Source organism: Lissotriton vulgaris, chromosome 5 (genome assembly GCF_964263255.1).
Source record: "Lissotriton vulgaris chromosome 5, aLisVul1.2, whole genome shotgun sequence".
Taxonomy (NCBI): domain Eukaryota; kingdom Metazoa; phylum Chordata; class Amphibia; order Caudata; family Salamandridae; genus Lissotriton; species Lissotriton vulgaris.
In genome coordinates, this window is record NC_141693.1 from 298694450 (window position 1) to 298720194 (window position 25745).

The 25745-nt window shown below is 46.6% G+C and overlaps 1 protein-coding gene across 1 annotated transcript in view; it reads right to left on the reverse strand.

Annotated features, from left to right (window-relative positions):
- The window catches only part of LOC147710760 (uncharacterized), a 474425-nt gene that overhangs the window by 56570 nt on the left and 392110 nt on the right, over positions 1 to 25745 (reverse strand). Inside the window, exons 11-12 of the mRNA XM_086921479.1 lie at positions 8684 to 8751; positions 7761 to 7928 (exon numbers count right to left, since the gene is read on the reverse strand). Of these exons, the coding sequence (XP_086777605.1) occupies positions 7761 to 7928; positions 8684 to 8751 (236 nt within the window). The remainder of the gene's footprint in view (positions 1 to 7760; positions 7929 to 8683; positions 8752 to 25745) is intronic.

The window sequence follows — 25745 nt, forward strand, 5'->3', positions numbered from 1 at the left end:
ATGAAATGTTCTTCTTGATTAGGAGATGTTTACTCTGGCATGAGGAAGTGTTTATTTCTGCACAAAGTGATTACTGAAGGGTTTACTTCAGATTACTGAAATGTTTTACTCCAGCCTCATGAAATGTTTTGCTCTTGTTTAATGACCTGCTGATTCCTGACACGATGAAATGTTTATTGCTAAGTAATGAAATGCTATTCCCTTAATGAAATGGGTATTGCAATATGCTACATTGATTATTGAACTGCTCCCGTCACTCCCTTGATGAAATGCTTCATGAGATATTGATGCTTTGATTATTTATCACCCTGAACCTTGATCTAGATAAAAGCTATTCGATTTTTACTCAAACTTACTAGTGTGGTGTCAGTCATTGTGTGCGTTTCATGCCTCAGTGGATGTGTGTGCTGTATGGTCACTTTACTCCTAAGCTTTCGGGTGCCTACTTGCTCGCGCCAAGCTACCCCCGGGGAACTGGTGACCCCAGTTTCCTACAACCCCATTTTCTTTTCAGGCTGTAGCAAAGCTTCTTCCAGGAAGTATGCACTCTTTATCATGGTTTATTTTGGTTTTTGTGGTGTAGAATATGAGCATAATTGCCATCCTTGACTGGAAGGCGGATATCTTGATCACTGCTCAGTCAATTCTTATTAGGTCTTTTCTACCAGGCAGCTTCTAGCTGACTGTAGGCGACAGCATCTTGCGGACAAAACCAAAAAAGTAAAGTGGGCCCACTGCTTACCAGAGTTTGGGTTTACTATCACTCTCATTTGCTTGCTTCCTATTAATTGGCTTGCCATTCTCTTCTTGCGTTTGTCACCCCCCTTCAGAGCCCAGTTCTTTACCATCCTTTTTATTTGCTTGCTTATATCCTACCACTGCTCACTTTTATAAAAATACCTTTTTCCATTTCTTTAAGTGCTCCAAGACCGTGCATGTGATTTTCAATTCTCACTTTAGTGTGCTTCCACTGCACCAAATACCTGCCTAAAACTCCATGTTCTCTCCATCATTTGTCTCACCCCTCAACCAAATTAACCACCCATGCACAGTACTGCTCTCTCTCTCTCATGGTCTGCAGTAGCCGCCATTTGTCCATTCTCACCCCACTGGCTTTATTTTTATTCAATGGCTCCCCTCAGGCCACCCCTATTGCTTCCCCTAAGCACATCCTCCTGTGATCGTGCCACAATATGACTGGTTTGGGGTGAATATAAATTCTTATTTGTCTTGTGACTGCCGGATTATTATGCAAGTGCACTGAGGAATTATGAGAATGGTTCTCAGTTTCTTTGCAGTGTCAAGAATGTTTTTGGGGGAGAAGCAGGATCATGAACTTGGGGAGAAAGAGCTTGGGGAGGTGATCTGCAACTCAAGAGAGGGAAGACCCCTGCCCCAAACAGGTTCCCTCCAAAATACTTCAATAGTGTGGGTATGGAAGCTAGCTGGACAGCTTTGAGCCATGTTATATAAAACCTGGGGCAAAGGGTGTCTCACAGGGTATCTCAGATTGACGACTCTGGCTCTCATACATAATCGGGGCATGCCGGCAGAGCACTGTCCCCTTATATGGACTCATTAAGTTGCCGAACACCAAAGCCAAGTTCTAGGAGCAAGTCCTTGCAAACCGCCTCCTACAAGCCCTATTTAAACGAATAGACCCTGATTAATTTGACTTCATGCCCCTAAAGTTTACATGCCATAACCTAAGATGACTACGTTGCTGCTTAACTAGATACCATATAATACAAGAGCTTGCAATCATATTGCCCCTAGATACCGAAAATGCATGCCACACTGTAGAGTGGCCCCATCTCTTTGAAATCCTATGGAAAAAGGGGGTTGGCCCAGGGGTTCTTGCCCTGGGTGCTCCTACTGTGTACTGGTCCCATGGCCAGAGCCTGGGTTAATGGAGCACTGTCCCCCTTATTGTTTGCTCTGGTGCTGGAGCCATTGGCCGGCTGGGTGAGGATGGGCTTGCAGAACAAGAGTCTGTGTTGGGATCTCCATGTATGAAGAGGATATGCCGCATCAACCTGACTGACCAACAACAAATAATATCACAAGTTCTGAATGCCCTGGAAATTTTTTTGGAGTCCAGATTAACTGGCATAAACCGGTGGCATTCTCGGTCACCCCCAAAGCAACCTCCAATGGGTTGGGAGATGGGATTCAACTACCCGAACATTTATGTGACACTCGACCTGGTTGAATTTCACAGGCGGGACCTAGGGAAGATTCTGGAGGAATATAGGAGAGACTTGGAGCACTAGTGGAGCATCCACGTTTCGCTGTTGGGCAGAGTTGCTCTATACAAAAAGGCGATGCTCCCAAAGTTAATTTATGAGTAACAAACACAATGTATGAGATCTCGGATTAGTTCAATTAGTTGGTATATGCCGTGCCGCGAACAGCCGTGCCCTGAACACTGCTTTGAAACAGTGGCATCCCCACAATAGTGTTAGCAACCGAGGAGGCTTTTTAGTTTCCTGACCTACAGCATTATTTCTGGTCAGTCAACCTGCAAGTGGGGAATGAGTGGACATTTGCCTCCTAGCAAGAGCGGGCGGAGATTGCAGATAGAAGACTGCACCCAGGGCTATGTTAGCTAACTCTATAGTATGAGCCGGACGACTAGGCCCTTCTTCCGACAAACTTAGTCAGACACCGGAAAGAAAACAACATGTCACTTGGGAGGGGAAGGTGATGCTGGAGACCCTGTGTAGCACTCTGACACACTGATCGAGATACAGTCCCTGGAGGGACAGAGACAATGCGACATACTGAGGATCTAAAAAGTGGGAGATGTGTGTGGCTCGCATGGGCTTTTCCCTATCAGGGAACTCCAGAGACAGTACGAACTTGCAGATAGCTAATACGTCTTCTATTCACAATCATACCACACTCTCGCAAGACATAGGGGAAAAAAATCAGGGGGTAGTGGAAAAGACTCCCTTGGACTATAGGTTGTTTGCAGTCCTGTTGAGATCCCATGCAGTGTCCCAGACATACAGAACACTCTTTGCAAACATCAAACCCCTGCTAGAGACACTGAAGTATAGGTGGGGAGAATATTTGGGGAGGAGAGGGGTTGGGACAAAGCGCGCCTCTATCCATGTGAGGTGGCCATTAGGGCGGGTTCCTTCGTGTGCAATTTAAGATACTGCACTGAGCATATTATACCACAATTAGGCTTCTCGACAGGGGAAGACTGATAATAACAGAAGCCTGACAGGTACATTGATTAACACCATGGGCGGTATTAAGGTAAGTGGCCCGGAGGCGCAACAGGTGTTTGCACCCACTTTGCGTGCCCCTGGGGCCCTTTGGTATTACAGAAGGGGGCACAGACGCATGTGCGTATCCTACAGTAATACCAATAGCACTGGCGCACATAAAGTGCAAGCAGTAGCTTCAGGGGGCATTCTCTCATTTCAATCAATCAATCAATGCATTTCTAAAGTGCGCTACATACCCGTGAGGGTCTCATGGCGCTGAGTGGGGGGTGGGCGCTACTGATCGAAGAGTCAGGTCTTGAGAAGTCTTCTGAAGGCCAGCAGGTCCTGAGTCTGTTGAAGGCTGGTTGGGAGAGTGTTCCAGGTCTTGGCGGCGAGATAGGAGAAGGATCTTCCGCCGGCTGTGGACTTCTGGATGGGAGGGACTGTGGCGAGGGCGAGGTTAGCTGAGCGGAGGCTTCAGGCAGGGGTTTGGAAGCGGAGTCGGTTGTTGAGGTAAATAGGTCCAGGGTTGTGTAGTGCTTTGTGTGCGTGGATTAGGAGTTCGAAGGTGATCCTCTTGTTGACGGGGAGCCAGTGCAGGCCTCTCAGGTGGGGTGTGATGTGGCTGCGGCGGGGGACGTCGAGAATCAGTCAAGCCGAAGCGTTCTGGATTCGTTGTAGTCGTCTCAAGAGCTTGTTTGTTGTTCCTGAGTAGAGGGCGTTCCCGTAGTTGAGTCTGCTTGAGATGAGGGCCTGGGTTACGGTTTTTCTGGTGTCGGCAGGGATCCATTTAAAGATTCTGCGGAGCATTCGGAGGGTGTTAAAGCAGGATGCAGAGATGGCGTTGACTTGCCTGGTCATGGAGAGGGTGGAGTTGAGGATGACTTCCAGGTTGCGTGCGTGGTCCGTGGGTTCCGGGGCCGTGCCTAGCGATGTGGGCCACCAGGAGTCGTCCCAGGCTGATGGGGTGGGTACGAGAATGAGGACCTCCGTTTTGTCTGAGTTCAGCTTCAGTCTGCTGTCCTTCATCCAGTCGGCTACGGCCCTCATTCCTTTGTGGAGGTTGGCTTTGGCGGTGTGGGGGTCTTCGGTGAGGGATATGATCAGCTGGGTGTTGTCGGCGTACAAGATGATGTTGAGGTTATGTTGTCGTGCGATGTGGGCGAGAGGTGCCATGTAGATGTTGAACAGCATCGGGCTGAGGGAGGATCCCTGTGGAATGCTGCAGATGTTCTCTGTGGGTTTTGAGCGAAGGGGTGGGAGGTGGACGCTCTGGGTTCGGCCGGAGAGGAAGGATGTGGTCCAGGCCAGGGCCTTCTCTTGGATACCGGCGTCATGGAGGCGTGCTGATAGGGTGCAGTGGCAGACTGTGTCAAAGGCTGCTGATAGTTCCAGGAGGATGAGGGCATCTGTTTCTCCTTTGTCCATCAGGGTCCTGATGTCGTCAGTGGCGGCAATGAGGGCGGTCTCAGTGCTGTGGTTGCTGCGAAAACCGGATTGGGAAGGGTCCAGGATATTGATGTCTTCGAGGTAGCAGGTTAGCTGTTTGTTGACAATCTTCTTTGTCACTTTTGCTGGGAATGGGAGCAGGGAGATGGGCCGGAAGCTCTTGAGGTCCTTAGGGTCCGCCTTGGGCTTCTTCAGAAGGGCGTTTATCTCTGCGTGCTTCCAGCTTTCCGGGAAGGTGGCTGTCTCGAAGGAGCAGTTGATAGTTTTCCGGCGGTGAGCGCAATGGTTGTGCTGGCCTTGTTGAATAGGGGATTGTCATATGCAAATGAGGGGCCTCCTTTGCCTCTGCACCTGCGCCATATTAAAGACGCAGGTGCAGAGGCAAAGGCAATCAGGGGGTGCACTCACAGTGCACCACCATTTAGGTGGCACATTGAGTGCCTTAGAGAACCCTTACAGGGGTGGAGGGGGTCCTATGGATGCCACTAGATGTCCCTTGGCCGGCGGGTGTAGTCAACACCTGCACCCGCCTGCAAGGGGATTTCTAATCCCCTGTAAAAGTGTAGGAGGGTGCCGCAGCTGCTCCGTGTTTTCACATGAATGCACTGCCCTGGGGCCAGCGCGAGTTCGCTGCTGCCCTGGGAGCAGCGCATTCACCGTAATAGGGCACACTTTCATTGTTTAAACCGGGCGCACCGGAAGCTTGTTTCCTTCCCAGTATAAGAATTGGCTTGGTAGTTTGGTCTGCCCTGTTCCCATGATGCTCTGGGCCAGGGTCAGACTAATTTGCATATAGCCAAGTTCTGAGCTGGGATGGTGCAGTGAGCTAAAAAACGGTGATGGATCAAGCCCTGATCTTTGGACTGGGTAAGAGTGGTCTGCTTAATTCAGACACTCTGTTCATCACCACCCCCTTTTCTGAATCATTTTTGTCCACCATAAGCGTGGAAGGGTATACTCAGATGTGAGTCCCTTGCTCATTGCACCATCAGGATTCAAGCAAGCCGGGCCGAAGACAGCTGAAATGCCAGAAACCGGTCCCCGGAAGCTTGTTTCCTTCCCAGTATAAGAATTGGCTTGGTAGTTTGGTCTGCCCTGTTCCCATGATGCTCTGGGCCAGGGTCAGACTAATTTGCATATAGCCAAGTTCTGAGCTGGGATGGTGCAGTGAGCTAAAAAACGGTGATGGATCAAGCCCTGATCTTTGGACTGGGTAAGAGTGGTCTGCTTAATTCAGACACTCTGTTCATCACCACCCCCTTTTCTGAATCATTGCTGCCCTGGGAGCAGCGCATTCACCGTAATAGGGCACACTTTCATTGTTTAAACCGGGCGCACCTATTAATAGGTGCACCCGGTGCGAACAATGAAAATGCATAATACGGCACCATATAGGGTAGCCCGTGCATGCAAACCTTCTGGGCACAACTGGGGAGCGTGGTTTCATAGGTGGCAGTAGAAGACATCGGTCTTACCCCGGCACTGGTGGTTCTGGGGATATGGGGTGAGCAGACCTTGTCCAGATACACATTACCATTCTTCAACGAGGCCCCGATTGTCGCTCTGAGATATTATTAGGTTTTGGGGTAGTCCAGTGGTACCGAGTTGGGAAGAATGGGTCTAGAATTTGGACTGCTGTATGAGGGCAGAGGAAGCAGTGAATCCAGCCTGTGGATGCACACGTAAACCTCAAAGTCTGGGGATAATGGAGGGGGAATCGTGGAAGGGACTCCAATTTCATGGGCATATGAACTGAGTGTCAAGCAAACAACCAGACACCCAGTAGCCGACGGAGCTCGGTTTCCAGGATTACACTCTTTGGCCCTGTGCTGCGCCTTATACTTCCCAAATTGATTTATAATCTTAAAATGCTATTGGTAGAGGTTGCTGGAACTGTCGGACCTTATTTTCTCTTTTTTAGTAGGTAAGGTTTTGCTATGTTTATGCAAAAATTTGAATAACATTTTTTGGGGAAAGATAAAATAAAAGAATGTTTTCTGATTCTGTGGGCTCTGAAACAGCTCATAATCAAAACAATGGAAACAAAGTAATGTAATGGTCTGTCACACATACTCCCGGAAGAGACCTAAACAAATCGTGTGACATTCTGTACACTATGCCCAGATGAAAATGATTCAATGTAAAACCCTAAAAGCTTTCTTATGATAAACAGGCCCACATCTACCTAGGCAGCATGCTTTATTACTGGGTGGGGTTTGCCGTACCAAATGGGCCTCGGATTGCACATTCAACTGAATGTGGAGCACGACCCGAAGAGGACGCATTCCACCAAGTTTCATTAAGGTCCACACATCCTGATCATCTGTGGGTCACATTTGAGGGTCTTGTATTTGTCATCACATTTGCAGGCGGCTAACCTCCCTAGACTGCGGTGTAGCTATTTATGTCTTTTGAATATGGTGAACTTTTTTGGTCATTTGATTGTGGAAGGCACATTCATGACACTAGACTGACAGGCCTATTAATGGCCAATTATTGAGGCTGGCCATTTACTCGTTAGACTGGAGTGGGTCACTAGACCTTTGAAGGCCTACTCATGCCCATTGGGTATAGCAGCTTTATTTACTGAATGTCCTCGACTGTAGTGAGCCTATTGATTTACTATAATGTGCCTGTGCCATTGATGTCTTTTGATTGTGGCAAAAGTATGAACTTTAAGTCCTAATGTGTCAGCTATCTGTGTATCTCCACTGGTCTTACTTACTCTGTGTGAGAAACCCCAACATAAGTTATCTGAAACTAGAACATACTTTGCCCATCAACTAGGACTTTCCAGGCACTTGTCATTTTCCATTTTCCATGTGTTTGTGGCACCACACTCCGAATTTATCCTCTCTGGGATGGAATTAGGCAAATACCTCCACCAGGATTCAGGTCGTTTTGGTATTTAATAAGTCAATGGGCAGGCAATTTACATAAAGCTGTTGTGAACTTAGAAGCACTGCAAAGGTAAAACATCAGCTACTGCTGTAGAGCTGATAAAAATTGGTGTTAAAACTCACTCATTAGACCCACCATGACCATGTGTTCCCAATCTAAGCCTTCTGGCAACAACAACATATATCCAGTTACCTTTTCTTTCTTCAGAGGTTCTTTTACGCCTTGCTGGCTGTTCTTGGCTTGCTCCTCTTTTGGTACCTTCATGTCGAAGGCTGGTCTCTCCAGCGCTGCCTCCTCAAACTCATCCTCCCCCTGGTTGTTGGGGTCCTGCGCCGGATCTGCTGCCACATTCGCTGGCATCTGCGAATCAGAGAGTTGAGTCAGAATTGTGTGGATTTGCACACTTAGAAAGACCGCGCCAGGCAACTTGATTCACCCTGTTTGGGTGACGCCATCAGGTCATTTCAAAGCAGGCCACACCTTGGACAAGTTAGAGGAAATGGAGGGAAACATTACTTCTTCCTTTGAATGAGCAAGTCCAGAAAGGGCCTTTATACAAAAAGACACACGTTACTTGGCCCAGAAAAAAGCATTTGGCAACTGGTTGCAATGATGGTGTTAAAGACAAAAATAGATTTCAAGACCTTCCTGACTTTGCCAAAGAGTTTACTTCAAACTATGACCTCGAGGAAAGAAGGGAAGTATCAGCGCAAGCAAGGGTGCAGCATCAGGGGTGTGTGTGTGTGTGTGTGTGTGTGTGTGTATTTTATGCTAAATCGTTGGGTACAGGAGCTTTAAGGCAGGTATGTGAATGTCAGTCAGATTTCACCAGGAATTATTAAATCCACACAGACAAAAATGTACACACACACTCTGTTTTGTGAGTCCTCAAAAATGTTTTTTTTTACAAAATCTTGTGTTTTTTTCTCTTAGCACTCCTAACAATCCGCATTCCTCAACGTTTCCATTGCCCCTTAAGTCCATCTCATGCTCCCTGCTTGTTGTATAATGTGTTTTAACATAACCGAGAATGATCATTGAAAAATCTGAAGCTCATCCCCCACGCAAGCTGTAGTTGGTGCAACTAAAAATAAAGGAAGTACAGTGCCCCTTACCATTGGCTCCTGCGCAATGTGCTGGGGTCTGTTTCCTGGATCCTCCTCTCTGTCTATCATCCCTGCATCTGGAGATAAAAAGAGGCAATTATGCGGCAGATTGCATAAAAGAGAGAGAGGGAAGGCGGGGCTTCGTGGACTTTATGGAGCCTGGGATTGGTACAGTGAGACAAGTGTGTAAATTGTAACAGTGTGCATTCAGTGAGAACACTTAAAATGTATAGAGGTGTGTGTAGTTACAGATGTCTGCATCTATGGTTCTTAACGTGTGGCCCAATGACCCCCAGGGGTTCCTACACCGAGGGTTCACAACCGTTTTGAAAATGAAATATTACCAGGTTAATAATGTATATATACTTTAAAAAAAAAACAAAATATAAAAATGTAACTTATTAAAAACGTTTTGTAAAGTATAGGAGTTCGACATTAAAGGTTATAAATGAAATTTGAATTCTTAAGTGGATTCGTAGGAGCAGTGCAAGAAGAGCAAACAGGATATAGTATGGACGATAGACGGCCACAATTGAAGCATGTGTAGACCAAAAGCGGGCATACATTAGGTGCAAAAAAGACAAAGTGATGTGCTGGAGTCCAGTATATCACATTGATTTTTTTTTTAAATAAAGCCACATTTTTAAAAGCTCCAACTTCCGTGTTAGAATTTTAAGTACTGACTTTTATATATATTGTTTGTGAAGTAAACAAAATATTTTTAGATTTTTGCGTTTGCTTCTCGTACACTTGTTTCTGTATTTCTTAGTATGGTTTTGAGGTTCAAATATGAGAAATTGCTTGAGTAAAGGAACCCTGGCTTCCAGTAGAGACTCACCGGGGGTCCACAGAAATAAAAATAAAAAATATTAAGAACCCCTGGTGTACAAAATTCCCTAGGTCGGTAAAGCAACAAAATGGCGACACAATACAGTAACAAAACGTGTACAATGACATGATGTTTTGTAGTTACCAGAAGAGTTGACAAACAATGGCAGTGTTTAAATGGTGCGTCACATTATAGGGTGCTTTCTTTGACTTTTTGTGATGACCGTGGTGCTGGTAATTTCTTTACAGAGTGGATTCAGGTATGAAGATGGTCATTACATATCTTGGAAAAGTGGTTTCTCGCACGACTACCAATGGTCCTGTGTGCACCAACACAATGCCAAAGGTTTCATTATATAGGGGGATAGTTGGGTTTCTCAAAACAACGAGGTGCTTTAGGTAGCAGGACAATGTGGGATTTGGCATGGCAAGCGTGCAACGCAGGCAGTAACAAGGCAAGGTGTGGTGCTACCGCTGGCGCATGGTGCACCCTGGCAATGTAGCAGGAGCTGCACCCTAATGGATAACTAGAATTTCTGAGACCTACTTTTCAGTCAAAGCACCCTGGCACCCAGAGCTGCCCCCTGGCAGAGTGGAAAGTCAGTTGGTGCAATGATTAGCACTGACCTTTCTCAGCATCAGTGGGCTCTCCTGAGCAGTTGTCCTTTTCAGAAGCCCTCTGACACACTAGAGCAGCACTTCTGGAAGGCTGGCATTTTTATCTTCATATTATTAGTAGCAAAGAAAAATGTGATCAACTTCTAAATGTCGCAGAAACAGTGATGGGCTTTATGTCCTGGGACAGAAATTTAAACTACTGTTCTTTCTCGGAGCATGAAATTTTTAACAGGCATTTAAGCATTTGCCTGCATTGCATTTATTTTGTGAACATGCACAAGATTGGTTTTTTTCATAGGCATATTTATTATTTTCTATTTTGCAGAAATATTGCCCCTTGGTACTCTGGCAGACAGGAATCTTAAATATTGGACTATTTCATAGATCTGATTCCCAAATGACTATAAGCCTGTCTTTTTAATCCCACACAATACTTTATTACACCCACCCTTTGGCCTATTTCTTAAATAAATATATTCATTGTGAGACCTTTCCAGTGTCTTAACCTACCTGGACGAAGTTGGGTTGATTTGCTATTCTGCATGATGCAATGCTGAGCGGATTTGAACATTTTTTCCTGGAAATATATTTATTAGATATGGGTGACTTCATAACCACTTAATGCTGTATTGTTCAACTATGACTTATGAATCCCCTCATGTACCTCTTACAAACGTTATCACATAACATGTAAAGCGCTCTGATACCGTTGGGTCTAGCTGGGGCTGTATAAAACTCAAAATAATAATAATTTCGAGATTGACCCTGTTCTTTACGGTGGGCACCATCCTACTTTAAATGTTTCCGCCATTACCTTTCCCACCCCCAACCACCTCTGCACCGTGCATTTCTGCTCATCGTGTGTTTCCAGATCTTCCTTCGCTGCCCCCAGTCTATCCGCACACTCTTCTTTTGCTATCCAGGACATCTCTCTTGCAGCCATCCGTTTGGCGGGTCCTACTGCGTACGTCTCATTGTACACATTAGGCAGAGAAAATGGAAAGACCGCAAAGAAGTAGCAGGGTGGGGTTTAGACTGGCGCTATTAAACTTTATTTCTATTTTTTTGTGAACTGTATATACAGTTTTATTGTCAACGCAACTACCGTTTGATGCTGAAAACCATATTTACTCAAGTTTTCATGCAACCAGTGTTGCTGTGCTAAAGGTGAAAGAGCAGAACAACACCATATGTACTAATATATTGTGTAGTTTGTCTATCCCCCTGAGCTGGTGTATTTTAGACTGCCTCATGCCAATGCCCACACCACTGCACCGTGATTCAAAGGTGCGTAAATTAAGTCAAGCATAGCTTTTGTACTGGAAGGATCCCCTTGCAGTGCAAAATACTCTGCTTGACATAGCTTAACACTTTTCTAACTGGGTATGCGTGCTAAACAGTGCAGCACACAAACAATGTTGGAAACTTTACACCTGCCTTGAGGAGGCATGAATTTTTAGTGCAAGTTTGTGACTATTAATATTTTTTGATAGGGATTTGCATCAAAACAAAACCAAAGGCTAGCTGCATAACAATGACAATGTACTACCTACTGTCCCAAAGTAGGCCTGTTTTCCAAAAGAAAACAGGATTAGCATTGGAAAGTAAATTCCAAAACAACACTTTCCCACTAGTTGTGTCACGCTTGAGACAAAAACCCGGTGCAAATTGTTCATATATTTCCCACACAGTATTATGGACACTTATATTTATGTATTCGCTGTTAATGTTACTCAGGGTATTGTACGCATCTTTTTAGTGAACACATTTGCAGTTAAGCGCTAGACATAGGACAATGCACATCGCCACCCAAAACATGGAACTGCAACTAGGAGGACAGTAATTGAGAAACTGTCAAGACTTTTTTGTTGACCTGGGTGAGGGGAAAAACGTCTGGCATGCCTGACACTGTGCAGAGGGGGGATTTAAGGTCTAGGATAGGAGGACAGACATGGGAGAACCATGTGCCTTGGGTTGCTGGGTGTTAAACCTAGAACCTAGTTAGTACATGTGCGATGGCAAAGAGTGTTTTGTGGGATGGCATTGCGTTGTGATGTGCGAGTTTAGCGAGTGGAAGGAACACATATCTGGTAGGAAGGGTGGGGGATCCGGACAACTGAAGAAAACTTGTTGCCTAGGGAAATTGGGAGAAAGGAAAATGCTACTTACCAGTATGCATCTGTTCTTGGCATGTAGGGCTGCTGACATTCATATCTTAGCATAGATCGTGGCCTATAGTTGGGTCCGGATGTTTTGAACCTGGTTGTCTTGGAAGAGTCTTCGAAGTATCACGAGATAGGTGACTCCTCCGCTATACTACAGTGCGCATGGGCATCTTCTCTATCTTCAGATTGTTTTTCGCCATTGTGGCAAAGATGGAGTATAGGAAAGTAAGAGATGACCATGTAAATGTATGTAGAAGAGATAACCCTGCAACTGTGACAGGCACCGTGGAGGAGGGTGGGCGATATGAATGTCACCAGCCCTACATGCCAAGAGCAGATGCATACTGGTAAGTAGCATTTTCCGTTCGAGGCATGTGGGCTGCTGAATTCATATCTTAGCATAGACTGTATAGCAGTTCCTCCTCTAGCGGTGGTCGCCTGTACCAGCTGCAGTGGTCTGAAAAAGAGTCTTAAGGACAGCCTGGCCTACAGCAGCTTGTAGGGTCCTGAATGGTTAGTGCCTGTAGCTCACTCACTCACTCGCCTGAGGGAGGTAATGGCAATTAAAAATGCCACCTTCCATGTTAAGAATTGTAGTTCACGTGAATGAAGTGGTTCGAAGGGTGGTCCCATGAGTCTGGTAAGTACTACTACGTTCAAGTTCCAGACTGGCGAAGGTGGATGTTTTGGAGGGATACTTCTTTTAAGTCCTTCCATAAAAGCTTTGATAGGTGGTATTCTGAACAGGGACACATGTTGTCTGTTTTGAAGATATGCTGCTATAGCAGCCAGGTGTAGCCTTATGGATGAGTATGCTAGATTACATCTTTGAAGATGTAGCAGGTAACAGATTATGTTTTGTATGGAGGCATCTAATGGATTGATTTGGCTATTATCACAATAAATTACAAATCTTTTCCTTTTAGCTGCGTAGCATGCTCTGGTAGTGGGGCGCCTTGCTTCTTTGATAATGTTCATGCAGTCTGCAGTCTGGAGGCAAGTTAAGATATCCGAACTCTAAGACCTCAGGAGCCAGATGGCTAGGTACATCTGATTGGGATCTGGGTGCCTGATTTCTCCATGGTTCTGATTTAGCAATTGTGGTGAAAGGCGCAGCCTTTGGTGAGGAACTACTGAGAGTTCTAGGAGCGTTGTGTACCATGGCTGTCTTGCCCATGCGGGAGCAACCAGGATCATTGTGAGTGACTGTTGCCTTAGTTTGCGTGTCACTAATGGAATCAGAGGGGTTGGTGGAAAAGCGTACGCAAATCTGCCTGACCAGTTCATCCATATTGCATTGCCTTGTGACAACTGGTGTTGGAACCTGGCGGCAAAGGACGCGCATTTTGAGTTTTCGTTTGTGGCAAACAGATCTATTTCTGGATGTCCCCACTTTTGGAAGAATGGTTGGAGAACTTGAGGGTGAATCTCCCATTCTGTTGGCTGCTTCGGCTAAGTAGATCTGCTATCTGATTGTCTATTCCTGGGAGGTGTTCTGCCAGGAGAAAAATGTTTTTGGGGATCGCCCATTTCCATATGCTCTGTGCTAGGTGAGATAGCTGCAGAGAGTGCGTCCCTCCCTGTTTTTGGATGTAGTACATGGCTGTCATGTTGTCCGTCCGGATTAAGACAGCCTTGTTGCACAAGTATTTCTGAAAGGCTTTCATTGCTAGAAATACTGCTAGTAACTCTAAGTGGTTTATAGTGTCTTTTGCTTGACTGTCCTGAGGCCTTGGACTGTATATTGAAGGAGATGGGCTCCCCAACCTGTCAGTGATGCGTCCGCTGTTAATACTACTTGTGGAACTGGCTCTTGGAACAGTCGCCCCTTGGAAAGGTTTTGTGGGTTCCACCACTGCAAAGAGTTGTAAGTGCGACTGTCTACCAACACTAGGTCTTTTAGTTGCCCTTGAGCTTGGTTCCACTGCCGTGCTAGGCATTCCTGTAAGGGACGCATGTGAAGCCGAGTATGAGGGACAATGAATATGCAGGAGGCCATCATGCCTATAAGCTGCATGAACACTCGAGGTGGCAGGGAGTGTTGGATTTGAAATCTTTGAATGAGAGACTATATGTTGGCTATACTGGCTGGGTTTGGATATGCCTTCGCCACTGGAGTATCTATTGTTGCTCCCAGATATTGTTGTATGTGGGAGGGTTGCAGATGTGATTTTGGGTAGTTTATGGAAAATCCTAGACTGTGCAGTAGCTGGATTGTTTGAGACATATGGCTTGCACACTGTGAGTATGAGTAGGCTTTTATGAGCCAATCGTCTAGGTAGGGGAACACATGGATGTGTTGCCTTCTGAGGTGTGCTGCTACTACTGCTAGGAATTTTATAAAAACCCTTGGTGCTGTAGTTACCCCGAGGGGAGAACTTTGAATTGATAGTGGCGACCTTCTATTGTGAACCTGAGGTATTTCCTGTGAGCTGGATGTATAGGGATGTGAAAGTAAGCAAAGCATCTTTAAGGTCTAGTGTAGCAAGGAAGTCGCCTTACTGGAATAGTGGGAGTACCTGTTGTACAGTGATCATATGGAAATGCTCTGAGAGTATGTATTGGTTCAGAGGTCTGAGGTCCAATATTGGTCTGAGGGACCAGTCTTTTTTGGGAATGAGGAAGTATAGAGAGTATACTCCTGTCCTCCCTTGATGTTGGAATGGGACTGGCTCTATGGTACCCTTTTCCAGCATAGATAGCACCTCTTGCTGTAACAGCGTGATGTGTTTTTTGGACATTGGACGGTGTTTGGGCGGTATGTTGGTTGGAGTAGAAGTGAGTTCCAGGCAATAACCATACTGGATAATTTGTCAGGCAATAACCATACTGGATAATTTGTCTCACCCACCTGTCTGTGGTAATGGCGTTCCAGACTGGTAGGAATTGTGTTATTCTGCCTCCGACTGGTGTTAAGTGGTCTGGAGGGAGTGTGAACAAGGCACTGTTTGTTGGCGGTGTAGGCTCTGGTGTTTTTACCACCGCGTCCTCTGCCCTTGTTATTGTTTCCTCTATAGCCCCCTCTATTGGAACCTCTACTAAAGGTGCCTTGTGTGGTACTTTTAAATGATGAAGAGGTTTGGGATGTGTTGCCTCTGCCTGAGCCTCGAAAAGAGGAGCGACGAAAGGAGCTCCTGGACTGTTGGAATTAAAGTGTACCCATGGACTTAGCGGTGTCAGTATCTTTTTTCATCTTTTCTAAGATGGTATCAACAGCAGGGCCAAACAAGAAATCCTGGTTAATGGGTTGATTGAGTATAGTAGATTGGAACTCATTTTTAAAACCCGAGATGCGGAGCCAGGCATGTCGGCGTAGCAACACACTAGTGTTGACAGACCTAGCGGCTATATCAGCTGCATCAAGGGAGCATTTTATAGATACGTTAGTGATGAATTTCCCTTCCTGTATTAGTTCATTTGCTTTTGCCTTAAAGGGTTCTGGTAGGTGTTATAATACATCATAGTATGCTCTATCATAGCGTGCCAGGAGAGCTTGTCTATTTGCAATTATCCAGGTATTTACTGCCTGAGAACCCTCTCTTTTCCCTGAGGCTTCTAAAATGTTTGATTCCTTGTCAGGAGGGGGGGCATCACCTGTTTGCGAATTTGCACTTTTCCTGGCATTAGATACAACTAGGGAGTCTAGTGGTAGCTGAGACTTGATGTAAGAGGGGTCTGTAGAGGCTGGTTTATATTTCTTTTTAATTCTAGGATTGAGGACACGCGCCCTGGCTGGGTCTTTAAAGATGTCTGGTGCATGCTTTAGTACTCCCTTCAGCATAGGGCTTATACCTACACTCTTCTCTGATGTTGGGAAGGTGTTAAATAGGAAATCCTCCTCTACAGGGTCAGTGTGCATTTCTACACTATGATACCGAGCTGCTCTGTCAAGTAGCTGGTTAAAAGCGACAGTGTCGTCAGTAGGAGATGGCTTTGTGGGGTATGTCGAGGGATCGGTTATGGGTTGTGTATCATATGGGTCATCAGGGTTATTCTGATCGTCCCATGTGTGATCTTGGTTTCCTTGATTATCAGAGTCTATAAAATCCTGTTGAGGATCTACACACATGTCTTCTCCCTCATCATAATGTGGTGGTGTAGGAGAATATGGAACATAAGGCATGTCAGGAGTGAAAGGAGGAGGTGTGAAAGGTCTTGAAGGGGATGTCCCAAAGTCCTTTTTCTTAGGAGGTACAGGAGAAGGAGCTTCAATGTCCAGTCTTCTCTTGTTTTTATTATAAACTGATATGTGTACTGTATCAGGGTCTATATAGTCTATTTTGTTCTGGGTTAACTGGATCAGGATGAAAAAGTTCTTCTTCTGCCCGTGGCTTTGGCGCCGATGGTTTTGGATTGGTCGCTTGTTTATTTTTATTTTTCTGTTGAGCTTTTTTCGGCTCAACGTCCTTTGTCGGCTCGACGGCTCTTTTCGGCTAGACTGCCTTGTTTGACTCGACGACCTTCTTCGGTTCGACGGTCTTTTTTGGGTCGACTGCCTTTTTCGGCTCAATGAGTTTTTTCGGCTCAAAGATCTTTTACGGTTCGACTACATTTTTTGACTCTACGGCCTTCAGCTCAGCGGCAGTCTTCGGATCGACGACTTTCTTTGGGTCGATTCCCTTTTTCGGGGCGATTACCTTTTTCGGGTCAACGACTTTTTAGTGTCGGCGCCCTGTCTCGGCTCTGCGGCCTTTTTAGAATAGACGGCTTTCTTAGGAAGTGTTTTGCTCGATCCCGGGGTACCGGAAGGCTTGGGTATGGTTTTCGGAGCCGGGCCGGAAGGCGGGGCTTCTGAAGTGGTGTTTTGGTCGCAGCTAATGCTTTTGGGCGATGCTTTGACCGGAGCCTTGTCTGGAGGTGGAGGGAGGGTAGGGGCTTTGGTACTCACGGTTTGCCCCGGTGGGATGTCGTCATCGGAGTCCGACTGGTCTTCGACTGTGACGAGCTTTGGGTCGGAGTCCGCTGCCTTTGGGAGTTCATGTTCGTCGTCGAAAATGTTTTCCGGTTCAGGTGCCTGTCGCTGCATCTCTTGTCGAGCAGCTCTTCGGTTCAGGATGGTTTTCTTCGACCGGAACTGAGCACAAGCTGGACACCTGTTGCATACCGTATGCATATCGCTATGTGGAAACTTGGATCGACATTGTGGACATCTTTTGAACGGGGTCCTTTCCATCAGCAGGAGGCTCATGTGGCGTCGAAAAAGGCCCAACGGCCCGTGTCGACTACCAGATATAGATGGAAAGAGTTGTCGAGTCGAGGGGTACCGAGCGGAAACAATACCGTTGAAAGTGTGAAGTTCTTGGCCTTGGAAAGTTGGAAAACTTCAGTCTCGAAGTTGGAGTTGTCGAAGTGCATCCAAACCCAATGGCGGAGAAAAACAATCTGAAGATGGAGAAGATGCCCATGCGCACTGTAGTCCAGGGGAGGAGTCACCTATCTCGTGATACTTTGAAGACTCTTCCAAGACAACAAGGTGCAAACGTCCGGACCCAACACTAGGCGGCAATCTATGCTAAGATATGAATTCAGCAGCCCACATGCCTCAAACATAATATTTTTCCAAAGCATCAAGGCTTGTGATTCAAAATGAGGCATGGGGACACTTGTGGGGGGCAGGAAAGAATTGGTCACATGGTCGCCAAACCTACTGATTTCAGAATATGGCTTGGCAAGTACTGAAAGACAGGAGTCGAGCAATGAACAGGCTCGAGATAAAAAAATATGGGTTGCAGAGTGGGGAAGGGTAGATGAAAATTAAGACACAGGGAAGGATCAGCTGGATTTCAAAACTGCTCATGCAATAATGTGACCATGGAGAGAGGGGAGGGTTGGGTTTCCAGAGCAATAGACCAACTGTGGGCTAGAAAGGTGGGGAGTCTGTTTCCTTTCAGGAATTGAAAAAGCAGGGCACTGGAATCAGTCACAGGCAACCCACGGCATGTGCTCTGGGAGGAAGGCACAGCTTTTTAAAACCCAATGGAGGGAGGCATAACTCTGCAGAAAGCCTCATCCAGTTGAGTCCAAGGAAATGTACACTAGTAGAAATGTTGAGAAAACTATTCATTTTAGAGCACCTAGGGCCCACACAGTGCTTAATTTGAGCTGGTGGTTTTGGGTGCCATGCACCAGCACTTAATTCTTAACACTGGCGCTTGTGCAAAATGGCATTGTCTGGCTAATTTAGAGATGACCATAACAAGTCAATTATTAAATTAATATACATTAAAAATTACTCTTACTTGCTGCCTAAGCCATTCTTACAGCTTTGGGTCCCTGGAATAGTCTGAATTGTCTCACTTGTAGGTGTTTAGTTGTATTGTTACTATCATTGGCCGCATGACAGGGGCAATGTGTGGTGCAAGCCTCCTAGAGCCCTGGCACTTTTTTTTTAAATTTTTTTTTACAAATTAAGTATTGGGCCCACAACACTGATTTAAAATCTCTACACTTAAAATGCTCCTGTACATGTGGTGTTTGTGCCCCAAAGAACATTTTGGAAGGCGCTATAGCAAACAGCAAATCTTACTGTTGTACTAATCAATTCAATTAGCTTTATCCAGTTTATAAAAACCATTAAAAATATAATAAATTAAAAGCAATAAAAACTAAATAATTCATCCGATTGAAACAATGCAATAACATTAAAAATGATCCAGACAATACAAATTACAAAGAATACAATCAGGACCAAACATATTGTACAGAGCCAACAAAACCATCATCAGTTAGAGGAAAATTCATATGCATTCCAAAACACACTCAGTGGTCATAAGGAATGGAACATACAGTATTTAAAATGATAAAGTGCACCTAAACCATAATGCGTGCTTGAAGAAAGTGTCCAGATGCACAAACCTCGAGTGAGGGAAGCAATCACAAATATAAAAGAACAGGAATATGACTAGAAAGAGGGGTGTCCAGGGCTTTAAGTGAGATTAAAAAAACAGGGGGATGTGTTCTCAAATAAGCATGTCAAATATAATTAAGGGCGTGGCTTAAAACATTTATGCTAAAATTATGTGCTCGGCAAAATGTGCCGCCCAGCTGGTATTTTGCTGGTTCTGTTATTGCCTCCACTTATATAATACAACAAGTAACATTACACCTCCTACAACAAGCCAGCGAGCCAGGACTATAGGCTTTGTCAAAGGTTGTTATTTGGATAAGATAAATATACTACATGCATACATAAAACTATGGCTTCTTTGTATATAATATTGAAAATACTTTAGTTCTCACGTGAGAGGTTGTGGCCTAATGGTTAAAGCTGCCAATTCTAGAGCGGCGGAAGCAGGTTTGAGTTTCAGCGTCGGCTCAACATTGTGTTTCTGGGGAAATCACTTAATCGCCCATTCCTACCATAAAATACATGAATATGTCCTTGTTGGTGCTCATGTAAAGTACTCCGAGTTTTTCAATATAGAACTGCAAAAAAATTAAATTTACATCAAAAACATAGAACTGCTGCAGAGTTAAGATTTTTTTATCCATCTGAGAGTGAGTCCAAAAATGGGGAGCCCGATAGTGACCAGTCTCGGCACCTGGTTTTAAAAACTGCCGGTTGCTGAGCACCGGCAGGACCCGGCCCTCTTAAAGACCTGGGAGTGTCCCTTAAAAGTGGAATTAGGAACGCCCTGGTATAGTAACCAAATAACCCGCAAAAGAACACCAAGTGTGCCAGAGTCTGCAATGAACGCTCATCACAGGGACAAACCAAAATTCCTTTCAGATCAAATTGGTCCAGTGGAAAAGAAAGCTTGCATCTTATCTGTCCCAACCTAAATCATTTAAAAAAGACCCTGTCACTATCATTCAGGGCCACTGCCAGGGAGGTTTCAAGCTCAGGTGATGTTTGTACCAATAGGTAATCTCGAACGGCAGGCTTCCTCATCTAAGACAGCTGGGGTGGGGAGGGCAGGCGCGCCCCAATATATAAAAAAAAAACACCCGAATCTACGTCATCCACTCTGCACCTCTTCAAATGAACCGCATGTTGCTGTGTGGGCACCAATCCTGGCGCTGCTCTCAGGCTGTGAGAGCAGCGCCCTGATTTGAGGAAGCGGCCTCACTCTGCACTCCCCAGCACCCTGGAGGTCTGCACTAACTCCAACTCAGCTGTCTTAAGAAAGCTGGGCTACAGGTCTCAAATTGCACATGTCTGGATGTCCGTCGCAAGACGGTCGGCCAAAGAGACATGCACACTTTGAAAAGTGCAAGAACAGCCCACCTTCCTCCCTGTTGCTAGCATGCAGCAGCGGGCCAGGCCCAGTCCTGAATCTCAGTTCAGGACAGAAGGATGGAAAATAAAATGGAAATTGTAGCGCTCTAGTGTTTCCAAGGGTCTCGCAGGAGCCCCGGAAACACTATCACACGGAAACACTATCACACATTGTATCACCTTCTAGCCAGGCGTGGCTAGAAGGCTTTAAATAAATGGGCCGGGGTCGCTCGTGACTTCCGGTCCCACCAGCCATCCATGTGTGAGTGCGTGCTTTCTTAGCGTCTGTGACCAGGCACCCCCCACCTTCATATGGTAAACCCTACAGGTGTCCACCGCGATATCCCAAGCGTGTAGGTTCACTGACCTGCATCCCCACACTGGCGACGAGGATGGGATCCCACAAAACCACCCTGAGGCGGAGGCGTCACCCCAAGACACCTGCTCACGTGAGCGGAGCGAGCGACGACCGGACGAGGTGGCTGAGGCATGAAAATGGCGCCCAGAGACTAGCGGACCCATTTGAAGGCAGCCGGTAAGCAGCGTGTGTCAGGAGCTGCGTAAGGGACCGGTGCACTGAGAGGCCGAGAGACGCGAGCATCAGAAGCAGCGGGCCGGAGAGTCAGGAGGCCCGATCGGCGAAGCCCAGGAAGCGCGCATGCGCAACAGTGATGAGGCACACCCCGAGCAGAAGGCCCCAGGAAGAGCGCTGCAGCGCTAAAACGAAAAGGAAGGTCACGCGCGCAGCAAGAGGCTGCCAGGGAACACAGCGCGAGGAAAAAGGAGAAAAAAATAACAAGCACAATCAAAGGCAGGGAGCCCAATATAACCAAAGTTAACAGCACCCAAGGAAATAGGCACACGCTACGACACAAGGCCAAAGGCAACAAACATTGGCAACACCAAGAGCAAAACAAGCACAGATAAGTGCAAGAACCCAAACACTGGAAAAAAAGTACTGGCAGCACCCAGAAGGAAACAATCACGAGCACGTGCAAGAGACTAAACCAGACAAGCTCTGACACAGAGAGAGAGAAAAGGCGGCAGACTAGCATAGATCCAAGTACAGCACCATGTCAGACCAACCAGGTGCTGCTGCCGCAGGAGGGCATCAACCAGGAAACCCGCCAAGTGGTGCAGCAGGAGGGCTGCCGCAAGGACCACCCCAGCACAACAACCAGGACCCCCAACGCACCAATCAGCTCACTCACAGATTCAAACATTACCACCTTTTAGCGAACTGATTGACCCAGCAACAGCAGCCTCGAGGTGGGCAGTATGGATTGGCCGACTGAATAACTACTTCATAGCCACCAGAGAAAAAGACAACGAGGTCAAAAGATCACTGTTGCTGCATTTCGGAGGAGACGAGATCTATAAACTCTTTGCACACCTCCCAAACACGGGACAAGATAATGACTATGACGCCGCCGTTCGAGCGTTGAATGCTCATTTCGACCCACAACTTAACCCGCATTACGAGCGTTTAAAGTTTAGACAATCAAGGCAGAGAGAAGGAGAGACCATGGACGCGTTCCATGCACGACAGAGAACTAATAAGTACCTGCACGGAGGATGACCAGACGAAAGAAGTCACGGCGCAACTAATTCAAGGATGCCGAAACGAACCACTGAGAACGCTGATACTGCGTCAGCCCCGCATCACACTAGAAGAAATACTACTCCTTGCGCGATCGCATGAACTGTTGGATGTTCGGTCCACAGCAATGGAAGCTGCCCTTAACCCAAACGCTGACACTGGGACCACGATAAAAACTGAAAGGGTGGATGCCATTTGCGGTTCTAGCCGGAGCGGGCAAGGCCGCTGGCCGACCAGAACACCACGACGAACGTCTTGTGGATACTGTGGACGAGAGGAACATGCCCCAGACAGCTGCCCCGCGTGAGGGAAGACGTGCTCAAAGTGTGGAACGCCGAACCACTTTGCGAGTGTATGCAGAGGTGGGTTCCGAGGGAGGAACCAATCCGGAAGGAGGAAGCTGTCAGGAGCAGTCAGACACTTAACCCTAGACGAAACACAGTCATCACGGTCAACCAAGATTCAGCACCGACGCCATGACCGCCTCGATGACTCATCGACCGATGAAGACGATGAGTGCTACTTTGTGTATTTCACAAGCGATCTGAAAAAAAGGCGGCGGCCGCAGCCCAAATGCCAAATTCAAATAGACGGATTCCCAGTGACCGGGATGATAGATACAGGCGCCACCATCAACGTGATGGGCATACAGCACTACTCAACCCGACACCGCGACTAGTGCCATCCACAATCCGAATCTTGACATACAGCAGCCAAGAGCCACTACCTCTACGGAGAAAAAAGTTAGTACAAGTCAAATCGGAGGACCGAGAAGTGATGACTACTTTCCACGTTGTCGACAAAGAAGCTGATGTCCTTGTCCGGAGCCACACAGCGGAGGACCTTAACCTCATTGCATTCGCCAATGCTGTAAAGTCGCTTCAAACTGAAGATATCTTACAACTATTCCCGTCCCTCTTTGAAGGCCTAGGGACAATCAAGAGACCACCTGTAAGATTACACATTGATAAAGCGATTCGACCAATCGCGCTGAGACACCGGAGGGTTCCTTTTCACCTGCGGACAGAGGTGGAACAAGAGCTCACCCAACTAGAAAAACAAGGAGAAGGTGACAGGCCCAACACCATGGGTGTCTCCCATGGTGATCGCAGAAAAGCCCCGACAACCCAGCAAGATATGGATCTGCATCGACATGCGCATGCCCAACAAGGCCATACAGAGGGAGAAACACATCACACCCACAGTGGATGATATCTTAGCCGATCTAAATGGAGCCCAATTGTTTCAAAACTAGATTTAAACGCACGATATCACCAGCTGCGACTGGCCGAGGAGAGTCGATACATCACTACGTTCTCGACCCATCTGAGACTCAGAAGATACAAAAGGCTGAATTTCGGCATATTATCAGCTGCCGAAATATTCCAAAACACCGTCAAAGAAATGCTGTCAGGGCTGCAAGGAGTATTAAACGGCAGCGACAACATTTTAATACACTCTAAGACAAGCGAAGAACATCATCGAAGACTGAGGGTTACACTCAAGAGGTTAGCGGGATCATGGGAAGGATTCTTACATAACACCCAGGACTGGAGTGAGACAGACCGAATACGCTTGGGAAAGTTTTGGAAGGTACATAACGAACTCAGCATAGCAGAAAACGGACTTGTGCTCAGAGGACCTCGAGTAGTAATCCCCTTGACACTACAAGCCCAGGCGACAATGCTCGCCCATGCCGGACATCAAGGAACTCGAAGAATGAAGGCCAGAATGAGGGAGAAAGTATGGTTCCCTGACCTTGAGAAAGAGGTGGATACCCTAGTACAAAACTGCCGAGCGTGCCAACTGACGAGTGCCCCTGAAGAACCAGCGCCAACCCCATGGTTGTGGGTCAGCTTAGACTTTGTCAGTTTTCCCGATGGGAGAGTTACGGTGGTACTCCTAGATAGCTACACCAAATACCAGATTGTCGAGGTAGCGGCGTCCACCAGTTTTGTGAACATCCAACCAATACTAAGCAAGTCCTTTGCTATGTTAGGCATCCCTCAGATGCTCAAAACAGACAACGGTCCTCCGTTTCAAGGTAGCGATTTCAAAGACTTCCTACAAGGACTAGGAGTGAAGCATCACCGCATCACACCGCAATGGCCCCAAGCCAATGGGGCAGTCGAGAGGTTTAAGAGAACTATCAACAAAATCCTGCGGATAGCCACAGTGGAAGGAACAGACCCCGAAGAAGCGCTCCAACATTTCCTAAGAGAGTACCGGAGCACACCTCACAGCACGACCCAACGTCACCTTGGTCTCTCATGCTGGCAGGACCACGGAGAGACATGCTCCCCATGACAGAAGATTGGAGGCCTGAACCCTACTATCTGGAGGCCACACAAGAACGACGTTAGAAGAATAATGACAAAGCAAGCCGGAGGAGGAGAGCTCATGAACGGAGATTGGCACCAGGAGATTCGGTGCTGATTCGGACCAGAAGGCCAGGCAGGAAGTTCCGCACTCCATATGAGCCTGAACCGTGGATAATTAAAGCAACCAAGGGTACGGCAATAACCGTGCAGCGAAATGGGGAGGAAGTAACGAGGAAAATCTTGTGGTTCAAATGGATACTATCTGGTTCTGAAGAATCTGAGCAAGTCAGTGAACCATCTGCAAATGAACCAACTGAAAATTAGTCAGTGCAAGTGTATCCCGAGTCACCAACAGAGGCCCCTCGACTAACACCCCAATCTCCCCCAAGAGACTGCACAGACCGTACGCCCATCAGAGGAAGCCAAAGATATAATCTCCGACCAAACCCAAGACCCAGCCAGCGGCTGGCGGACTTTGCCTGTTAACTCAGTAACTTGGGTTCTGCATTAAAAGACTAACTTGGGAAGGGATGTAGCGCTCTAGTGTTTTTAAGGGTCTCGCAGGAGCCCCGGAAACACTATCACACATTGTATCACCTTCTAGCCAGGCGTGGCTAGAAGGCTTTAAATAAATGGGCCGGGGTCGCTCGTGACTTCCGGTCCCACCAGCCATCCATGTGTGTGTGCGTGCTTTCTTAGCGTGTGTGACCAGGCATCCCCACCCTCATATGGTAAACCCTACAGGTGTTCACCGCGATATCCCAAGCGTGTAGGTTCACTGACCTGCATCCCCACAGTAATGTATTACCAATTTATTTTTCATCTTTGGGGTAATTTAAGTGGGGCACTGCTCCTCCGCTCCAAAGGAGGAGCCGCCCCTGCTAAGGTGACGAAACCACTCTTATTCCTTGCTGTTGCACTATATTTATGATTTTCTTTTGTGCAGTACATTGCAAAAACATTTAGACATGGTAGCTTAAAACGACCACAACTGAGAGACAAATATCGTGACTAAGCTACTAAAATAAGAAAGATTTGACCAACTTCCTAAGGGTGATGAGAGTTAAAAACAACTTATTTGATGGCAATGTGAGCTAAAGTTCTGTGGCCAGTTCACACAACCTATACTCACACCTATAGTTCACCAGACAGAAAAAGGAGGGTCTTCTTAGAATACTGAGGAGTCAGTCAGTCAGTCAGTCAGTCAATTGAGCTTTATTTCGATTTAGAATATAAATCATAAAAAACGAACAACAATCAATTACAATACATTTAGTTTACAATAAATTCAATATGGGCAGATAAAAAGTGGCGAACCAAG